At 35.5% G+C, this 18,851-nt stretch overlaps 1 protein-coding gene across 1 annotated transcript in view; it reads right to left on the minus strand.

Moving 5' to 3' along the window:
* Positions 1-18,851, minus strand: part of LOC124451674 (microtubule-actin cross-linking factor 1-like) — a 42,681-nt gene that overhangs the window by 11,487 nt on the left and 12,343 nt on the right. Inside the window, exons 22-43 of the mRNA XM_047002273.1 lie at positions 18,522-18,845; positions 17,902-18,371; positions 17,082-17,828; positions 14,596-16,990; positions 14,193-14,522; positions 13,122-13,454; positions 12,348-13,046; positions 11,725-12,012; positions 11,378-11,654; positions 10,457-10,842; positions 10,008-10,331; positions 9,390-9,722; positions 8,986-9,318; positions 8,258-8,911; positions 7,559-7,897; positions 7,134-7,463; positions 6,749-7,063; positions 6,320-6,643; positions 5,761-6,093; positions 1,492-1,824; positions 828-1,154; positions 29-682 (exon numbers count right to left, since the gene is read on the minus strand). Of these exons, the coding sequence (XP_046858229.1) occupies positions 29-682; positions 828-1,154; positions 1,492-1,824; positions 5,761-6,093; positions 6,320-6,643; positions 6,749-7,063; positions 7,134-7,463; positions 7,559-7,897; positions 8,258-8,911; positions 8,986-9,318; positions 9,390-9,722; positions 10,008-10,331; positions 10,457-10,842; positions 11,378-11,654; positions 11,725-12,012; positions 12,348-13,046; positions 13,122-13,454; positions 14,193-14,522; positions 14,596-16,990; positions 17,082-17,828; positions 17,902-18,371; positions 18,522-18,845 (10,848 nt within the window). The remainder of the gene's footprint in view (positions 1-28; positions 683-827; positions 1,155-1,491; positions 1,825-5,760; positions 6,094-6,319; positions 6,644-6,748; positions 7,064-7,133; positions 7,464-7,558; positions 7,898-8,257; positions 8,912-8,985; positions 9,319-9,389; positions 9,723-10,007; positions 10,332-10,456; positions 10,843-11,377; positions 11,655-11,724; positions 12,013-12,347; positions 13,047-13,121; positions 13,455-14,192; positions 14,523-14,595; positions 16,991-17,081; positions 17,829-17,901; positions 18,372-18,521; positions 18,846-18,851) is intronic.

Raw genomic sequence — 18,851 nt, forward strand, 5'->3', positions numbered from 1 at the left:
TTTACTATCAGTTCTACCAAGACTTTACCTTGACATTATTGTCCTTATCTTTCAAACTTTCCACATCCAATAAACCAGGTTTATTGGCCTCGACTTGATCGTGGATGTAATCCAAGTCTTCCATTAAATTTTTACATGATTTCGTGTATTGTTCCATTGAATCAACAAGTTCTTGCATTTTGCTTTCTTCATCTTTCACATTCTTATCAGTTTTCTCTAACAAGTCTTTCAATTGCTCATTCCTTCTGGTAACATAAGAACCATCGATATCAGGATCTGTAGCGAGTAAATTATTTCCAAATTCCACTGTGTCATCCAGTTGTGGTTTTATCTCGTTCAATTCTTCGCTGCAATTTTTGATATTCGATAAATTGCTTCTCATGACAGAAATGTCCATTACTAGGTCACTCTTCGGCGTTAAACTTTTTTCTGTCTTTTTCAATTTCTCTTCAACGGTGTTTGCGCGTTTTTCATATTCTGAAAGATCACTTGCCATTTTTTCCAGAGCGTTTTCTTTCTCTGACTTTTCGTTGTTCATTTCGTTCCACTGCTTATTCATATCATCAACTCGCGCCATTAAATCATCAACATCACCATCCTTACAACACTCAGCAAGTTTTGCAGACGTCGCTGTAACAGATTCGTGAACAGGTTGTTTCTCCGTTATTTCACTTTCGAGAGCCTGTAAAAAGAGGAAAGTCTTGCAATGAAAAAGTTATGGTTTGGAAAAGGATTAAAACAATTTGGTAGCAAAAGAGTTTATTCCAAAATACACTCGTCAAACGTTATTCATGACATATTTTACATTTTCTTTAAGTTAATTATACCTTTATGTTTTCTTGTTCTTTAACAATAAGTTCTTCATCGTACGAAACTGGTTTTATATCCCGTATTCTTTTTACGGTGACAGTAACAAATGTTATCACAATCTCAAATTCTTCTTCAAACTTTTCACACAGCGTCACGACTTCTTCAATCTCTTCAACACGCTTCGTAATAATCAACACAAGACTTTGCCATTTTTTTGTCGCATTTTCAACTTTTACTCTAAGACCATCGCTTTCGACGCCAGGACTATCTTGTATCATCTTGTCGCTCAACTCTTGAAGTTGATTACAAGTTGCTTCTTGCTGTGAAATTTCCTCATTGATTATCTATAACATAAAGATTTGTTTCTTGAAGAAGCACATTGGCTAGTCACGACTCAAACTATAATTTAGGATGCAATGAAACGTTCTTAGCGAAATTACTTATTTTAGTAGCCAGAACTTTTCATGTGAGCATCTGAGATACAAAATATATCATTCAGGGTAATTGTAAAGTAAAAAAATCTAAGTGCATCATTATATAGAAGGTTTTAGTGTGATATTATTTCGTTAGTAGTAATTTATACCCAGCGAGTCGACTAATTTACTCTTATTGACGTCATTATCATAGTGTTTGAAAAGAACAATCCATTTTTCCGAAAATATTGAAAGCAAAAAAATTAACCTGAATTCTTTCTTGTTCTTCTTTCAACTCTGGAAGTTTCGTAGATAATGGTTTCTTCTCTTTCTCTAAACGATTCTCTAAATCACCCAGTTTATCCTCCAAGCTATCAAGAAGTGTTTCAAACTCTCCGTGTTTTGCCAAGTTGTCACGATCAATCTTTACAGCTCCATCCACGAGGTCATTTACTTCTGTAAAAAGATCGTCGACTTTCGTCATCTGTTCGGGTATCTCTGTTTTAGCAGTATCGTGGAGAGGTTGTTCGGCAAGCTCATTTCCAGCGTCCGATGTTTCATCAAGTACATATTTCAAGTTTGCAAGATTCGCTTGTTCTTCCTAGTTAAAGAAAAGAATCAGAAATATATTTAATGAACAAAATGATACAGTAAAGCAAACAGTTTGGAGACAATAATCTCGTATAACATATATTGCGCGCAAGAATAATTGGGTACTGAGACGAGTTGGTGGTTGCTATGTATTTAATATATAAATAAAAGTATATTTGAACGACTAACTGAAAATTTACTGCAGTATTAGTATTGACTTACAGACAAAAAATAATGAAGTCAAAGAACAAACCTCTATTCAAATCATTCAACATACATCTAATGACATTTTTGAGTTTTAAAAAGATGACTAACAAACACTTAAATATTGATTATAGAGAAGGTAATGAATATGAGCCACCGGTAACTGTGCTCTGGTCACAGGTACGGATGACCAGTTGGGCTCTCATCCTAAACATGAAATAATAGCTTTATATAGGAGAATAATAATGCTAAAATAAGCAGTGGCAGTTGCACAACAAGGCAAAATACATAAAAATTAATGTGTTTCAAATTCAAAACACTTAACAATCGTATTGGTAAGATTTTGGCTCAGTACACTCTAATGAAATTTTTAACAAACAGTGTGCAGTGTTGTCATAGTGTTTAGAATTTCAAATTAGCTGCAATAACATTTCTGTTTTACTTTGGATCTGTTACTAAAACGAAGTTGTTTAAGTTGTATAATTTTTTTCGAGCGCAGCATGCATGCGCATGTATATAAATCTATTCTACTGGGCATTATTCAATGCAGTTTCATTCAAATTAATGAACATTATACAAAAGGAAATAAAAGCAATGATGAAGTCAGCATTACGACATTCAAGAACGAACTAGATTACATGCAGTTTGGCACTTTACAAAAAAAGTTGAACAAGAAAGTTAAATAACACATGATAAAATTCACGATAATTATAAATTTTGTATTATTGTCAATATTGCTGTAAAATCCGAAAGTTGCCACAAACTCAATATCTAAATACCAAATCGAGTAAGACGATGCATCAAAGCCAACTACTTTCTTTGAGAATATAAAATTTAGTATAAGAACACAGCTAGCACGTTTAAAATCAAGCCTTAAATCGGCGGCCTCGTCTATATCATCGAGCAAATTATTGTTTTGAACAAGACATTTGCCTAAATAACAGTTCTTCAATTGAAGTACAAAGTCGCCCACTGATAATACATGAAATTGAATGGGAACTTATGCAAACACACATTCATTAGTTTCAAAACACGAGCATCTCAGACACTTTTATACCTCTTTTGGAATTAAAGTGAGCGTGAACTGTCCAAATTTATGAGGTTGAACAGGCAATGACTTCTGTGAGACATAATGAATACCATTCGCTTCGCCGTCGTTGTTATTATGATGTGAAAATTCTACTGTCATTAAACTTGAGCCATCCGCTAGTTTTACCGTGTTTTCCTTTTGTTTAAACACGCAATTGGAAACTTCCATTTCACTTTGAAATTATATTTAAACGTGCCGTGTAAATAAACTCTCCTATGCAAGGACATCCATCATATCGACTTGTTTGGTCGATGAGGAAATTATGCAATTATGAATAATCGCTTCACGAACAATCCATACACGAATAATGTATTTAAAGATAAGTCTTCTTCGTACGTACAACTTGCACTTGACAACACACAATTAAATCGATGCAAATTTTGAGTTTCGTCACACGTCACATGTTTTCCCAAATGGCTAACAGTATTCAAACATAATTTATTACACAAGAATACGCTTGTCAGGACAACTGGGATAACCGAATTATTCGCCTTGACGTGGCTTAAGTTTCCTAGGTAACAATATTTAAATTTTTGTGTCTCAGGTTTATGATAATTTGATGTTTAAAATTGATTGAATTTACTTATTGAGTTCATAAGTGAGGTGAATGACGTAGTTTTGTGTACATAGATCTGGATTTCACCAGAAAGCTCATAATTGTTCTACACAAAGGATAGCTTTACAAATCGAAAGAAGAGTTTTGTCTTTGAGATAAATTGGACATGTTTCACACCTCGAAATGATTAACACAACAAATAAAACAAATAAAATACGGATATATGCAACGATGGTAAGGATCACGTGACTTAACTTAAAGAAGCCAAGTAACTTTACAGCATAATGAAACAACGATGCATGTAGTAGACAAAAGAAAGTTTTGTTTTTTTCTTTTCGTGTAAAGAAAGACTTCGACATTTTACAATTTGTACAATGGGTAGCATGGATAAAACACGTCAATTAAATTTATCAAAGCAAACACCGACATAACGCAGATTCATTCATTCGTGGTTAAAAATTTGCAGCTGCCAAAGGGAGTCACGAGAAAGCCTTAAGAGAAAACGTGTCACATCTCATTCTACGATATATTAAACATACAATTAATTGTTATACGTCTTCTTGTCTTTAATTGGGAGTGAACAATTAAATACAAATGAAAGTGACTCAGTCATAATCGAATCAAAGATCAACAATTTTAATGTAAAGGCAGATGGATGACATGGAGGAAGCCACCTGTATTTTTGAAAACCACAACAAGTGCATGTGGAAAAATATACAGAAGGTGATTGAAGTTTAAAGCTCACGATCAAAAAAATTATTAACACTACCCAACCGTACCGATGTCCAATTAACATAAATGAATACTGGAAAATATAGGTGTATATTATGTTATACACGTACGTACAACAGTGTAGTCTTATTTGTACACTACACGTAACATCAGTAAGTATACAAATGAAAGATCAAGTGGTCGATATCACTTTAACATGGCAGTGACACAACTCTTTATAGAACATGAAAATATATGTTTAACTATTTATATTTATATAAAATGATCTATCATAATGAAATGAAACTTTCCATTTAAACTAAGGAGTTTGTGGAGATAAATCTTTTTGATTGATTGCTTATTTTCTTTCGAACAAAACATTCGCTTAAATTTGCATACCATTATGGAAACAATACAATTTTTTAAATTCTTTAAAAGGAGTTAAATGGACGATCTCATAGCTTGAAAAGAAGAAATGTAATGAAATGTCTCCACGATTCAAAGATACAATTATAATTACAAATGCTACAAGAGTACATGATTTATACGCGTTTGATGTACGCACGAGACAATTTACGTAGATTGTTTGAAGCGAAAAGAATAGTTTAATAATAGCGACTAAAATTTACATCTGTTCTAAACTTACTGTACGTCTAGGTCGTGTTGCTCTTTCACGATTACGTAAAGCCCAAAGTACTGTTGTGATTAAGGAGCCCATGCGATGACCATATAAATTACATTTCCCCCAATTTAATTAATTACCATGCTATATGATATCTTGCCACTAAAAATTTGCCATGTTCTTTAGCATTTAACGCTTCAATGGCAAAGCATTCCCATTCTTCTATATTATGACGCGAAAAATGCCGCATAATGCCGATGCCACACAGCTGTATTTAAATGTCACTTAAATAAACGATTATGTATTTGTGATAGCACTGTGAAGAAAAACACGTTTGATCACAAATTCTATGTTCCACGAAAGCAAACTTCCACAATGTGATAAAACTAGCGCGCAATTGTCGATATTTTAAACCGCATTTATAATATCGTCAATAGCGTTTTCACGCACTTCAAGATATAACACAAATAAACGCGCAAAGATCTTTTAAAAATTCATACTTAACGTAAAACAAAACAAAGCTTCATACGTAAAAATACACTGCAGATGAGCAAACAAAACTTACGCACTTTTTAAGAACAAGAAACGACGATATCTTATCGAATCATATATTAGAAAAATATATCATATCAATATCATATGAAACAGAGCAGCTCACTGCCATAAAATTCATAAAAGAAACATATAAAAAAAAAAACTAGCAGTTGAAAATATTCCCCTAACAATTTAATTTAATGATAATCAATAAAGATGTCATCCCTACCTCCAATTGAATCAAGTGTTCCTTGATCTTGTCACTTTCTTTAGCTGCAGGTGCCAATCCCTCGACCTTTTCACGAATAGCGTTGAGTTTTGTTTCCAGCTCGTCTCGGCCAGCAGTAAATCTCTTAGCTGTTGCCAAACTCTTGTCCAAGTTCCCAATAGCATCATCGAGTTTCTTTAGAGTGTCTGAAGTTTGTTGTTTCAGATCAGCGTAACGGTCGTTCACACGTGATATATTGGAAAGATTGTTGTCAATCTTAAGAATTTTGTCTCCATTTTCATCAACTTTCGGAAGCACATTTTCCTCTTTATCTTGAAGAACTGACCGTGTTTCCTGGATCATAAAAATTAGACTATTACAATCCTACAATAACCCCTTGAACCTATCATGAACCCTATGCAGTAAAGATGATTTAAAAGGAAACAGAAGACACGTAGAGTCTAGCCCAGAAGGATTAAAGATAATAATTTGACGAGAAGTGAAGTGAAGTGAAGAAAAGAGAAGAGTATTTAAAGAGGAGCGTTTCCCTGGAACTGCAGGAAGAATTTCAGATACGCACCTTTAATTTCTGTAACTGATCTTCCTCCTTATTCAAATCAAGACCAAGAGGTTCTACTGAAACCAAAACATCATCACAATACTGCAGATACTCTTCTAATGATTTTATTTCGACATCATAGTGAGGTAGAGCATCTTGCATGGCTCGAATCTTCTCCAAGACTATTTCTAACTCTCTAAAAATATTTTCCCATCTTTCGCGAACGTTGCTGTTGTCGTTTTGGATATCATTAATGTCTTCATTACAATGCTCAAGAAGCGGTCGACAGGTAGATTCAAACTCTTCAACGATTGGCTCAGTTTTGGCCTTCTCATCTTCAAGTTCCTGAGAGACAAAAAATCATTTCTCAATTATATTTTGTGTTAAAATTTATGCAACAGACGGAAGTATTCTTGACATCAACCACAAAATTTCAAGTAATAAATATACCTTGGCAATTTGGTCTTGTTCCCTTAAAACATCAGGATCCGATGAAACATCTTTAATCTTTTCTATAGTTTGCTCCAAGAAGGAAAGCAAAGGTTCAACTTTCTCAAATACTTCTGGATATTTGACGGCAGCTTCGACAACAACGTTTAAAATTGAAAGACGTTTAGTTACTTCAGCCATAATGCTGTCCCAACGTTTTGTGATTTCATCAACGGTCTTTTGATCAATTGCCTTTTGATCAGGAGAATTTAAATCCTGTGATTTCAGAATATCCTCATATATAGGTTTATGAGCTTCAACATCTTCATGAAGATTCTACAAAATATATAAAAAGTAAATAAATACGAATCCTAAACTTGATGACTATAAAAAACCATCAACTGACCTCGCATTCTTTAAGCTGTTCCTCGCATTTGTCACGATTACCAGAGATCAAATCTTTGTTCGTTAATACTTCCTCGGTTGTCGTCATCCAACGTAAGAATTCGTCAAGATTATCACGGAAAGCTTGGGCATTGTTCAAACTACATTCAAGTTGAGTACATCGATCATCAACCTTCACCAGTATCTCTTTTACAGGATCTTGGATATTTCTTAGCTTTTCCTTGACAAGTTTTGCCGTTTCCGAATCTCCAGTACTCGCCAGAACATCCATACCCAACTTTTCTACTTCTTCTACATCTCTTTCGTGTTTTCTTACCGCATTTTTGAGATTCTACAATGATGGAGAAATTGCAAAAATGACTCGTATTTAAATGCTGACGTGATGATGCGCAAGATTATGCTGAAAAGATAAAGAGAAAAATCTACCTCAGCTTCATCCTTCTGTTTCTTGATGTCATCAGGCTCGGCACCAATCTCCTGACCATCCCAGACTTTTACCAACTCCAAAGTTGTAACCACCCATTGTTCAATTGCTACAACCTCTTCATCAAATTTACTAACTTTATCCGCGGTAGCCTTTTGTTGCGCTACCGCGTTCTCAAGGTCAGCGGTTAATGCTTCGTAACGCGTTTTCGTATCGTCTAGCGTCTTTTTTAGTGGATTAATGTCACCGTTAAAAGAGTGAACCTCTGCAACAACATTTTCACCAAAAACAATCAAGGCTGTCACATCTTCTTTGATATTTTTCGCATCTGATAGAGACTTCTAAAAACAATAAACGATTCAATGTTCAAGCCTGGTTCACACGAGTAAAATAAGCACGAACGTCGAGGCTTTTGTTTCTATTGCTCCAGAGGTTTATAAAGATTGGAATTTTCTTTAAATCTTCTTTTTGTTCTTCTCTTAGCTTATGCTTGAATTTTTTCCTAATTCTTGCGTTTATGTCGATGCTTATGTCACATGCTTCGTTGTTGATTATCTTTGTTTTATCTTTTGCCTACGCTTGTTCATGTCCTTACTTCACTCGTGTGAACCAGGCTTTAAGGCAGTCCTGCACAACTCAATGTAATTTATATCTTTACTTCTATAGCTTTTACTATAAAGTGTTGAAAAACAATTTCTTACCTCTAATTTGTCTACTTCCTTTTTATTTTTCTCAACATCCATTCCGATAGGATCTAATGACTTCAAAGCATCGTCACATTTCATAATAACCTCATTTATAGGATGCAGTTTGTTGGCAAATTCTCCAAGTAAAGTGTCGACTGTGCTAAGCCTCGACATAATCTCACTCAAATTAACTTTTAAATTCTCCCATCGTTTTGAGATGTCATTCAACTCATCTTTAACGACATCTATGTCTTTCTTAGCTAATCCAATCACATCATTCCCAGCATCTTTCACCGTCATAAACTGGCCATTATGATCAAGTATTTCGTTGTTTATTTCCACTGCAATTTCATTTTGCTTGTTCACAATGATTTTATCACCTACAACAGCTTCAAAGTTCTCAACTTTCCATTCAGCAGACTTGAGCCAATCGATGAAATCATCACATGTGTCTCTGAACAACTTAGCCAGCGGTAAAACTTCATCAACTTCAGTCATATTGCCAGAAACTTTGTCCTTGAGTGCTTGCCAACGCTTGGTAACATCATCTAGTTTAGATTGTAACCTCTCCTTCTCATCTTCAGACTCCATGCTCTGTATAAATTGCTCGCTTGTTTTCATCAATTGCTCGTAAACATGTTCGTGTTGTTCCACTTTATCTTGTAAAGTCTATAATAAATTCATAAAATAAAAATGACATTAACTGATATGAAGGTGACAACAAGAACATGTTAACGCCTTACCTCCACAAACTGCTTCTGCTGTTTCACGTTTGCGTAGACAGCTGAAGATTCCACAACATTTGAGCACAATTCTTCCAACTCATCCAACGAATTTAAGAAATCTTTCAATGTTACATCGAATTGCTGACTTCGAATTTGAGCACTTTGTACATTGGTACAAAGTTCACACACACGAGCGTACAAATTTTCATAAGGCTGCTTTACATCATCAAGTTTGCCACGAGTTTGCAGCGCTTTCATTGGCTCATTTTTGCAAGCATTCACTAGCCAATCACATTCATCCGTTGCTCTTTGAAGGACCGGACGTTTTTCCTCTATTTCATTTTTAATAAGCTGGGGGAAAAAACAACCGTATCGTTAAATCATTCATGTTCATGACTGTGAAATTAATCTATACACCATACCTGAAGATCGTCCAGTTGAGCCCGCACGACGTCAGGGTCAGACGACACTAATTTTTGAGCTTCAACTCTATCATTCACTTGAGGTAACCATTCCTCGAGATCTTTCACAGCTACACGGAATGCAGCGCCATGTTGAACATCTTCCTGAACCTTGGCTTGTTTTTGGGCAATGCGTTCACTAAGCTCCGCAAACCTTTGTGGTAATACTCGAGTTTTCTCGTGAACGTCCGCTCTCTCGGACGACTCCTCATGCATGTCATTAAGTAGATCATCAGCGTGTGTATTTATTTGCTCAACAGATGGTAGAGCGCTGTTGAGTTCTTCCGCCATTGCCTGAAAAAATACAACAAGTTTTGAAATTTCTGTTGAAGAACAGTGATGGGAATGAAACATTTAGTAAAAGTACCAAAATACTATGGCTGAAAAATTGAAACCTTAACTCTACTAAAAACCCATCTACTGAAAGAGAGTTATCTCAGTGCTGTTTAATCAACCAAACGCTTTATAATATTTACAATATTAAACGCTGTATATTTACAATATTAAATATCAAAATATTTACTCCGTAAAACGAGTATTTTTCATCATAGGTTAATTAACAAGATTAAGAAACAATACCTTAACTATTTCCAGTTCCCCTTCTGCTTGCTCCACGTCATCTCCGAACGGAGAGGTTTCATTAACAGCCTGTTCGACTTTGGTTAGAAGTTCTTCAACAGGAGCAAGAGTAGCGTGATATTTTTCAGACTTTGAAATTAAACGACTTAATTTTTCTTCCTTCTCGTCAATATTAACGACCAAATCATCGTATCTTTTCGCCAAATGTTCGGCTTCTTTCGCTATAACAGCTTGATCAGCTTCAACTGTATCATCGAGACTTTTGCAAAGCGATATCAAAACATCTCGTTGAGATTTGTGTGACGTGATGTTTTCCTTGAGTTCCTAAATAAAATATTGATTAGAAAACAGCCATTTAGTATAATATACTTCTTAATCATTCTAAGTTCAACATAACATAGTGACATCAACATAGCCATTTATAAACAATAAGCAGCAGCAGCTCATACCTTGAGTTTGTTCAACTCAGTATTAGCGTCAGCTTTCTTTACACTTCCAGGTTTAATTTCTTTTACAATTCTCTCGGTGTTCACAAGCCATGGAGTAAAATCATCAACATTTGTTTTAAAGTCCAATGCAAGAGGGTAAACCTCATTGATCTTCTTCTTTCTTTTCTCAACTTGCTCTTTGACTTCTTTTAATCCATTATTAATATCGTCAAGACGTTTTAATAGTTCTTCTTTATCGGAGTCTTCGTCAAGGTTTTGAACAACCTTTGTCCCACATTTACTCAGTCTACTATAAAGTGCTCCTTGTTGTTCAATCTCATCAACTAAGTTCTCCATTCGTACTTTCTGATCCTTCACTGTATCATAAAGAGCAGAAATCGGATCATCTGTAAAAGATTAAGTTAAAATTATATTGCAGTGTGTGATCATTAATTTGGAAATCGGATCATCTGAAAAAGATTAAGTTAAAATTATATTGCAGTGTATGATCATTAATTTGGAAATCGGAACATCTGTGAAAGATTAAGTTAAAATTATATTGCAGTGTGTGATCATTAATTTGGAAATCGGATCATCTGAAAAAGATTAAGTTAAAATTATATTGCAGTGTGTGATCATTAATTTGGAAATCGGAACATCTGTAAAAGATTAAGTTAAATTATATTGCAGTGTGTGATCATTAATTTGGAAATCGGATCATCTGAAAAAGATTAAGTTAAAATTATATTGCAGTGTGTGATCATTAATTTGGAAATCGGATCATCTGAAAAAGATTAAGTTAAAATTATATTGCAGTGTGTGATCATTAATTTGGAAATCGGATCATCTGAAAAAGATTAAGTTAAAATTATATTGCAGTGTGTGATCATTAATTTGAAGACAGTCTTCGTGTATGAGAAAGCTGAGAAAGTTGATTTTCACCTTTTGCTGTGGCATCAGAAATACCCTTCATTCTGTCTTCAAACTCTTTCAACACGTCATCAAATTCTTCAGTTTGCATCAAAGCATATTTTAATCGAACCTCACGATCATTTACACCAGCCTTCAACACTTCAAGTTGCGTGGAAACACTCGCTAGTTTCTCGTGGACATCACGCACAACGTCAGGAGCCTGAGATGAATCATCAATCAACCATTGACCGGCATCCTTTGCGCTCTTCACGATAAAATTCTTGTCTTTAATTTCATCTTGAAGTTTCTTTTATAAAAACATAAAAAATTTTTAGTAATACATGTCAACGTGCTTCATTATTTATCAATTGCAATACCTCAATGCCATCTAGTTGTTTACGTATGATCTCAGGTCTGCTGGCAACAGATTCTCTAAGGGCACGAGTATTTTTAGCTTCATCAGCCCAGTCAGCCAGTTGAGATAGAGAATTGAGAAACAAATCTATTTGACAAAGTTCTTTATCAGAATTTTCAACGATGTCGCTCAACTGACGTTTTAAATCATTGTATGTTTTCTCTGTTTGAGCAGCTTCGTTCTCAATTACAACACTATCATCACAATCGTTTCCCAGATGCTGCACAACGTCGTCACTCGCACGTTTAACCTTAAAAAAAGACAAGGTTAAGATTACAACCATATCTTACGTAGATTGAAGTTTACAACCATACCTTACGCATGTTTAAAATTACAACCATATCTTACGTAGATTAAAGTTTACAACCATATCTCACGTAGATTAAAGTTTACAACCATATCTTACGTAGATTAAAGTTTACAACCATATCTTACGTAGATTAAAGTTTACAACCATATCTTACGTAGATTACAGTTTACAACCATATCTTACGTAGGTTTAAGATTACAACCATACCTCACGTAGTTTAAAGATTACAACCATATCCCACGTTGATTAAAATTTCATCATTATAAAAGACTTACTTTATTGACAGTTCCTTCGGTGATTTCCAACATTGCTAACTTTTCCTTCGACGTCTCTCGTTTTTTCTCTGCTTCATCACGGCTGATACCGGACGGTTTACATTCCTTTATGAATTTCTTCACTTCCTCGAAAGGCTTTTCACAATTTTTCTGCGCAAGCTCGAGCACCTCTACAGCATCTTTAAGTCGTACTAACCACTGTTCCTTTGTGTTTAACATATCCACCAATATCCTCCAACGTTTATTGGTATCCTCTACTTCACCTTCTACGACATATTTGTCAGCTTGAGCCAATTTCAAAGTCTCTGAAGCGTTTTCTGAAATTTCCTTAACATCAAGAGCACGTTCATCAATGACTTGCAGAGTCCTGGTAACAAGTTCTAGTTGCTTAGCAATCTCTTCAGGAGCACGCGTCACCTCATTCAATGGCTCAACTTCTTCCTCTGTTGTTTCTAACCACAGTACAAACCTATTTCTTACAGAATCATATGCTTTCGCCAAAGGTCGAATCTCTTCCAAATTACACTCCTGAGTGTTCGTTTTTTCTACAGCAGTCTTCCAACGATCCTTTGTGTTTGTTATTTTACGTTCCAGGTTTTCACGTTCAGTGCCGAATTCAATTGTATCCAGGATATCACGACCTTTTGTCATCAGTTGATCAAACATTGATTTGTACAGTTCTAATGTTTCTTTGACTTCCTAAAATGTCACAATTTAAAGTATTTAGAACATTCTCCAACATTTATGGATAACATGAACCATACTAAGATATACCTTGTTCTCAATAATTTGCTTCTTTACTGTCTCATACACCGCAGAGACTGGACGTTGCTTAGTAACAGCTTCTTCGATAAACAACAACTTTTCCATGAAAATTTCGAAACCAAGATTGAACTCCTGGCTTTGAAATAGCACCTTGTCCAGACGGGCCTGTCTCGTCTGAATTTTCGAAAAGAGTTTGTCAAGATTGTCGCGGACATTGGCGATCTTTGATTGAACATCGGTAACGACTTTTGGGTCTTGTTTGCAATGTTCCACGAGCCACTGACCAGAGTCTTGTAAATCGTCAACAAGCACTTGTTTCTTCTCAATTTCATCTTTCAACGTCTAAAGGAACACATCAAAGTCTGTTATTCCAGCCTCATAATGACACTGTATAAACACTACTTTAAAAACTGTGTGTCGTTGTAACTTCAAATCGTATCTTCCAAAAATTTACGATATATGGATGTGCAGAAATATGGAGATTTGGGTAATATTCTCTACCTTGCTACGAATCGCTTTAAGTAAGCAACTCTGAAATTCCTTCACTACTTTATCTCGACGTATATTCGCGTCTTTTTTAGGCACCGACGAACAATTAGCAAAAGCCATGTTGCAAAGAAGATAGTTTCATTGTAAAATTGATAGTATATTTTCCACATCAATACAGTCAACAAAAATCCATTATACAATACTCCCACTTAACGTTTTACCAAAGTTGAAAATTACTACAGATAACATGTGGCAGATAACGTTTCATTTTGCAATAGAGGTGGAGACGCATGCATTCCATCGCATCCTCGGAAACATAACTTTTGCAATGTAAATTATCAATAGAAAGATGGACGGTTGAGATGATGAAACATCGTTATTACAATCAGAACTATTGTGTAACACTTCATATAAGTACACATTTTCAGTCACATTTCGTCTAGGAATGATTCAATCGTCAACATAAAACTATATCACAGGTTAGAAGTAGAATTAAAACAGAAATGTTAAATTAGCAGGTACCTGTTTGGCAAAGTAAAAAGCAAAAAACAAGGGCAAGCCCAAAGTAAGCTGTGATGTAAATAACCATACCTCAGTTTCAGCCTTCTGTTCTTCTATAATATCAGGCTCTGTGCTAATTGGTTGAAGTTTGAAAGTCCGTTGTTCAATAGTCGGAAACCATTCGATAAAATCATCGTACAATTTCGTGAACTTCTCAGCAACTTCAGTATAATTTTCCAGGTCTTTAATGAGATCAGCGAGAGCCGTTTTTGACTGTTCAAAACCATCGGTAGCATCAACCGTTTCAGTTACGAACTGTTCGGCTTCTGGTCGTGACTCTAAGGCTTTCTGTACTTCCTGGCTTGAGCTCAACAATTCTTCGAGAATTGGTCTAACAATCTCTACCTCAGATGCGTTTTCCTAAAAATGTCACACGAAATTCATTCATTTCTAATGAACAATATATAAAAATTCAAATACAATATTTCCTAACCTTAGCTTTTTCTAACGTTCTCTTCAACTTATCGGCATCTACCTCATATGAATCATCACTTTTTACAATATCTCCAATCTTTTCATTTATATTGCGAATTTCCGCCAATGCTTTTTGATGTTTCTTTAAAACATTCTTTATATTCTCAACTGCCGGCTTTTTGGCGTGAATTGTTTTCTTAAGATCGTTCCATCTTCGTTTTATATCGTTCATCTCAGTGTCAACAATAACAATATCCTCACTTGCATCAATCACCTTAGCTGCATTACTAATACACTCTTCATAAACACTCTTATGATCCTCGACATTTTCCTCCAAATCATTACGACTTTTTTCAACTTTTTCAATATTTTCAAAGTTCAAAGGAATTTCTTCAATGTTCACCATTCTTCGTTCCATTTCACTTAGCCAGTTCAAGAAATCCGATTTAGTAGTGCTGTATTCTTTGGCGAGAGGTAAGACAACGTTTAAAGTTTGAATACGAGAAGTGGATTTCCCTAAGACATCTTGCCATTTTGCAGTTAGATCTTCAAGCTCTTCCTTCAAATCTTCATCATCCGTTTCTTCTTGTATATTTCGACCAATCTCCAAAATCGTCTCGTAAACAGGTTCTTGTAGCTTCAAAGAACCAAGAACCCGTTCAGCTTCCTCGCTTTGCTTCTTTGTTTGCTCGAATACAGCAGAAACTGGCTGCATTGTTGATACTTCAACATCTAATGCTGATATTTTTTCCTCGTGTTGTTTCGTCAAATCTTCATAATCATTACACTTTAATAAAGCGGTTTGAAGTTTGTGAAGGCGATCATCTAACTGGAGACTAGCTTTATTCAAAGGTATTTGAAGATCTGCAATCATGTTTTGCACAACTTTTATCACTTCTGGGTCGTTCTTGTTGATATTTTGAACGTCTTCGGCAAATTCGTCGACCGCTTCCAATTTCTCGTTAAATCTTTGAGCGTCTTCAAGAAGAGATTCTGTTTCTTGTATTTGAATTGTGAGTACACTCGCTTTGGTACCGACTGGAGATAGAGCTTCTACGCTTTCAAGTAACAACGGTAAACCTTCCTCAACAGTTTCATAAATCATAGAAAATTTAACGATGATCATTGTATCACTTTCTTTCGACAAGAAGTACTCGGAAAGATTATCTTTGTCTGTGTAGTAACGATCAACCATCTCATTGACTTGTTTATCCAATGACCGTGCTGCACTTGAAGTTCTGTCGACGCAATTAATGATAGTCGAACTGGTTGAAGTTATTGTTTCTAGTTTTTCCTCGCTATCGACCAATTTATCCATAAAACTTTCTACTTGCTCAAGGAAAAGCAAAGCTTCATGTCTGTCTATTCCAACATATGTTTCGTTTTTCACCATCGACTCTGCTTTGCTCAATATTCCATCTATATCTTCAAAGCAATCGTTAAATTCTAAAACAAGTTTCTTCGTCTTATTTAAAGTGTCATTTTTCTTTCTGGCCTCCATTATCAAGTCATTATATCGCTTCATTTGAAGAACTGTAGTAGATTCAATTATATCTTCATCCGTCTCGCACACATCGCTTAGATCCTTACATTCTTCCTCAAGTTTCGTAATTTCTGTCTTCTTAGAGCGTAATTCATTGATTAAGATTGCAAATGCTTTGAGTCCCAGTTCAACATTCTTACAGTCCAATGATTCAAAAGTGAAATCTTCAACACGACTTTCTGTTTTGATTAGCCATTCCAACATATTGCTCGAATCTTTGTCGAAATCTTTAGCCAATGGAAGGACTTTACAGATAACAAACTTTCGTTCGTGAACTTTTTCGTTCAAATCATTCCAACGTTTACCAAGACCTGATAGATTTTCCTCCAACTCCCTCTTCTCATCTCCTTCCGAAAGACTATCCATCATTTTTTGCCCAGCCAATAAAACTTTCTCCACCATTTCTTCCTGTAGATTGACATTTTTCTCTAAACACTCCACATCCTCAAGTTGACTAGTACAAGTCAAATAAACCGCCGAAACTGGCAGCAAGCCTGCCAATTCATCTTCAATGCCTGCAAGTTTAAGATTGTAGTCGTCGAAGTAGTCTGCAAACTGCTGAGATTGTAGGGCAGCGGTCTCCAGTTGGTTCTGGCGCAGATCAACTTGTGCAGCCAATTTCTTCACTGGTTCACGTGCCTTGGCCAAACGTTCGTGAATTTCACGGATGTCATCTGGATTGCTTGGCAGGTTCCCGACTAACCATTCGGTACAATCTTCAAGATCATTCAACTCTGCGTGATATTGTTGAACATTTGTGGCAAAAAGCTTATTCTCAGTGATTTGATCTTTAATCATTTCAGGCTTTGTGCTTACGGGATTTTGCTCGTCAAACTTCTTCGAATCTTTCGAAACAGCAGACTCGAGATTACTAAAACAACAAACAAATGGTGATCCAGGATTATACTAAGGATTGCTGTAAAAATTCTACGAAATGACAAATAAGTAAAGAAGTTTCTTACCTTTCAATCGCGTCAAGCTTGGCCAGGTATACATTTTCTTGCATCAAAGTTTCTTTCAGTTCTTGTAGTTTCTTCGGAATTTCAGAATTCTTTTTATTGATGTTATCAACGCTTTCTTTCATGATAGCCGCTTCAGGATCATCCTCGAAGCACATTGTGGCAAGGTCTTCGTAGATGTTTGGAATCTTCTCTAGAACTGGTTTCCTTTCCACAATGGTCGTTAAAAATTGGTCTATTTTATTTATCTCTTGTTTCCTGGCTTCTTCACTCAACCCAAAGGGTTTTCTCTCAGATAACATGGCTTCACAAGGATTGAAGACCTCCTCCATTATATTTACTCCATCTTCAAAGTCTTCCAATTTATTCTCTTGTCTCTTTAGTTGATCACAAGCGTTTTGCACGTTGTTTAGTAAAGTCTGCCAACGTTTCTTCACGCTATCAAGTTCGACTTCAATAACGTTACTATCCTGTTGTGACGTATTTACAAGTTCCTTACCCAACTCTTGTACAGAAGCGTAATTACGAGCTTGAGAATTGATTTCATTTTGAATGGTTTCCAGTTCTTTTTGGGTATTTTGAATGCGTTCGTGCTTTAAAGGAGCAAGACTTAACAAATCAAATCTCGTATTGATTGCGGTTAACCAATCAAGGAAAGGTATTGAAGCTTCATTATATTTTTGGGCCAATGGTAATGTCTTTTGAATATCCTTGTCGTAGTCACTGCATTTTTCATTTACATTTCTCCACCTGAAATATTTAAAAAAATTAAACTAGATGAAAATCAAAAAATTTATATACAGCCAAGTTTATAGTTCCCAACCTTGACTTGATTGTTGACAAGTTTTCAACAAACAAATCTTTCTCTTCTCCAGGTTCCATATCTTCAATCATCTTTTCGCCCTCTTCTACAACTTTCGTATAAACTGGTTCGTATTTCATAATGTTATCCTTCAAACTGTCACCATCTATCTTTTGTAACTTGAGAGTATCATAGATGAGCGAAACGGGACGCAATGTAGCAATCTTCCTTTCAAGGTCATCCAGTTTTCCGTTTAAATCTTTGCAATTATCGTCAAATTCCTGCCCGTGCAGGAGAAGATCTTGAAATCCGAGGTATTTCTTGTCAATCTTTTCTTGTTGAGCATTTATTTGTTCAGTAAGTTCAGCCTTTTGCACTTCAACATTAGCAGCAATGCTTGGTTCATTAGTTGCATGATTTATCAGCCATTCTCCAAGAGTGTCCAACTTTTCTAGATCTTTTTTGCAATCTGCCGCCTCAACACGAAGAATCTGAAAATCAAAGATAGTTCGAGACGTTTGTATAATGTTAGCATTACTTAGTATGTGGAAGAAGTATGTTCAAATGAAGTTACTGACATCACAAAATGATATGAGCAATATCTAAACGAAATCATTTTTGTTAAACAAAACAATTATTACCTCAACTTGCTTCAAACGTTTCTCAATAACAACAGGGTTTGTCGTTTTTATACTTTCAGAGAGAACAGGTTCTTCAGTCGCGATCCATTTTTTCAATTGACTTGCTATTTCATCAAACTCCCGGAACTTATCAACTGCTTCTTCCAACATGATCTTTTTCTCTTTCAGTTTCCGTTTTGCCTCTGCGACACTCCGTGGTAGGTTTGAGATGTTTTCGCGAAATGCTGACTCGTTAAGAAAATCACCCAACAGCAATATTTCATTTCCTTCATTCACAACTTTAGGGACGTTAGGTTCTATGTGCTCCACGACACTCAACATAACCTATTA

This window comes from Xenia sp. Carnegie-2017, unplaced genomic scaffold (assembly GCF_021976095.1).
Source record: "Xenia sp. Carnegie-2017 unplaced genomic scaffold, XeniaSp_v1 HiC_scaffold_24, whole genome shotgun sequence".
In the NCBI taxonomy this organism is placed as follows: Eukaryota; Metazoa; Cnidaria; class Anthozoa; order Malacalcyonacea; family Xeniidae; genus Xenia; species Xenia sp. Carnegie-2017.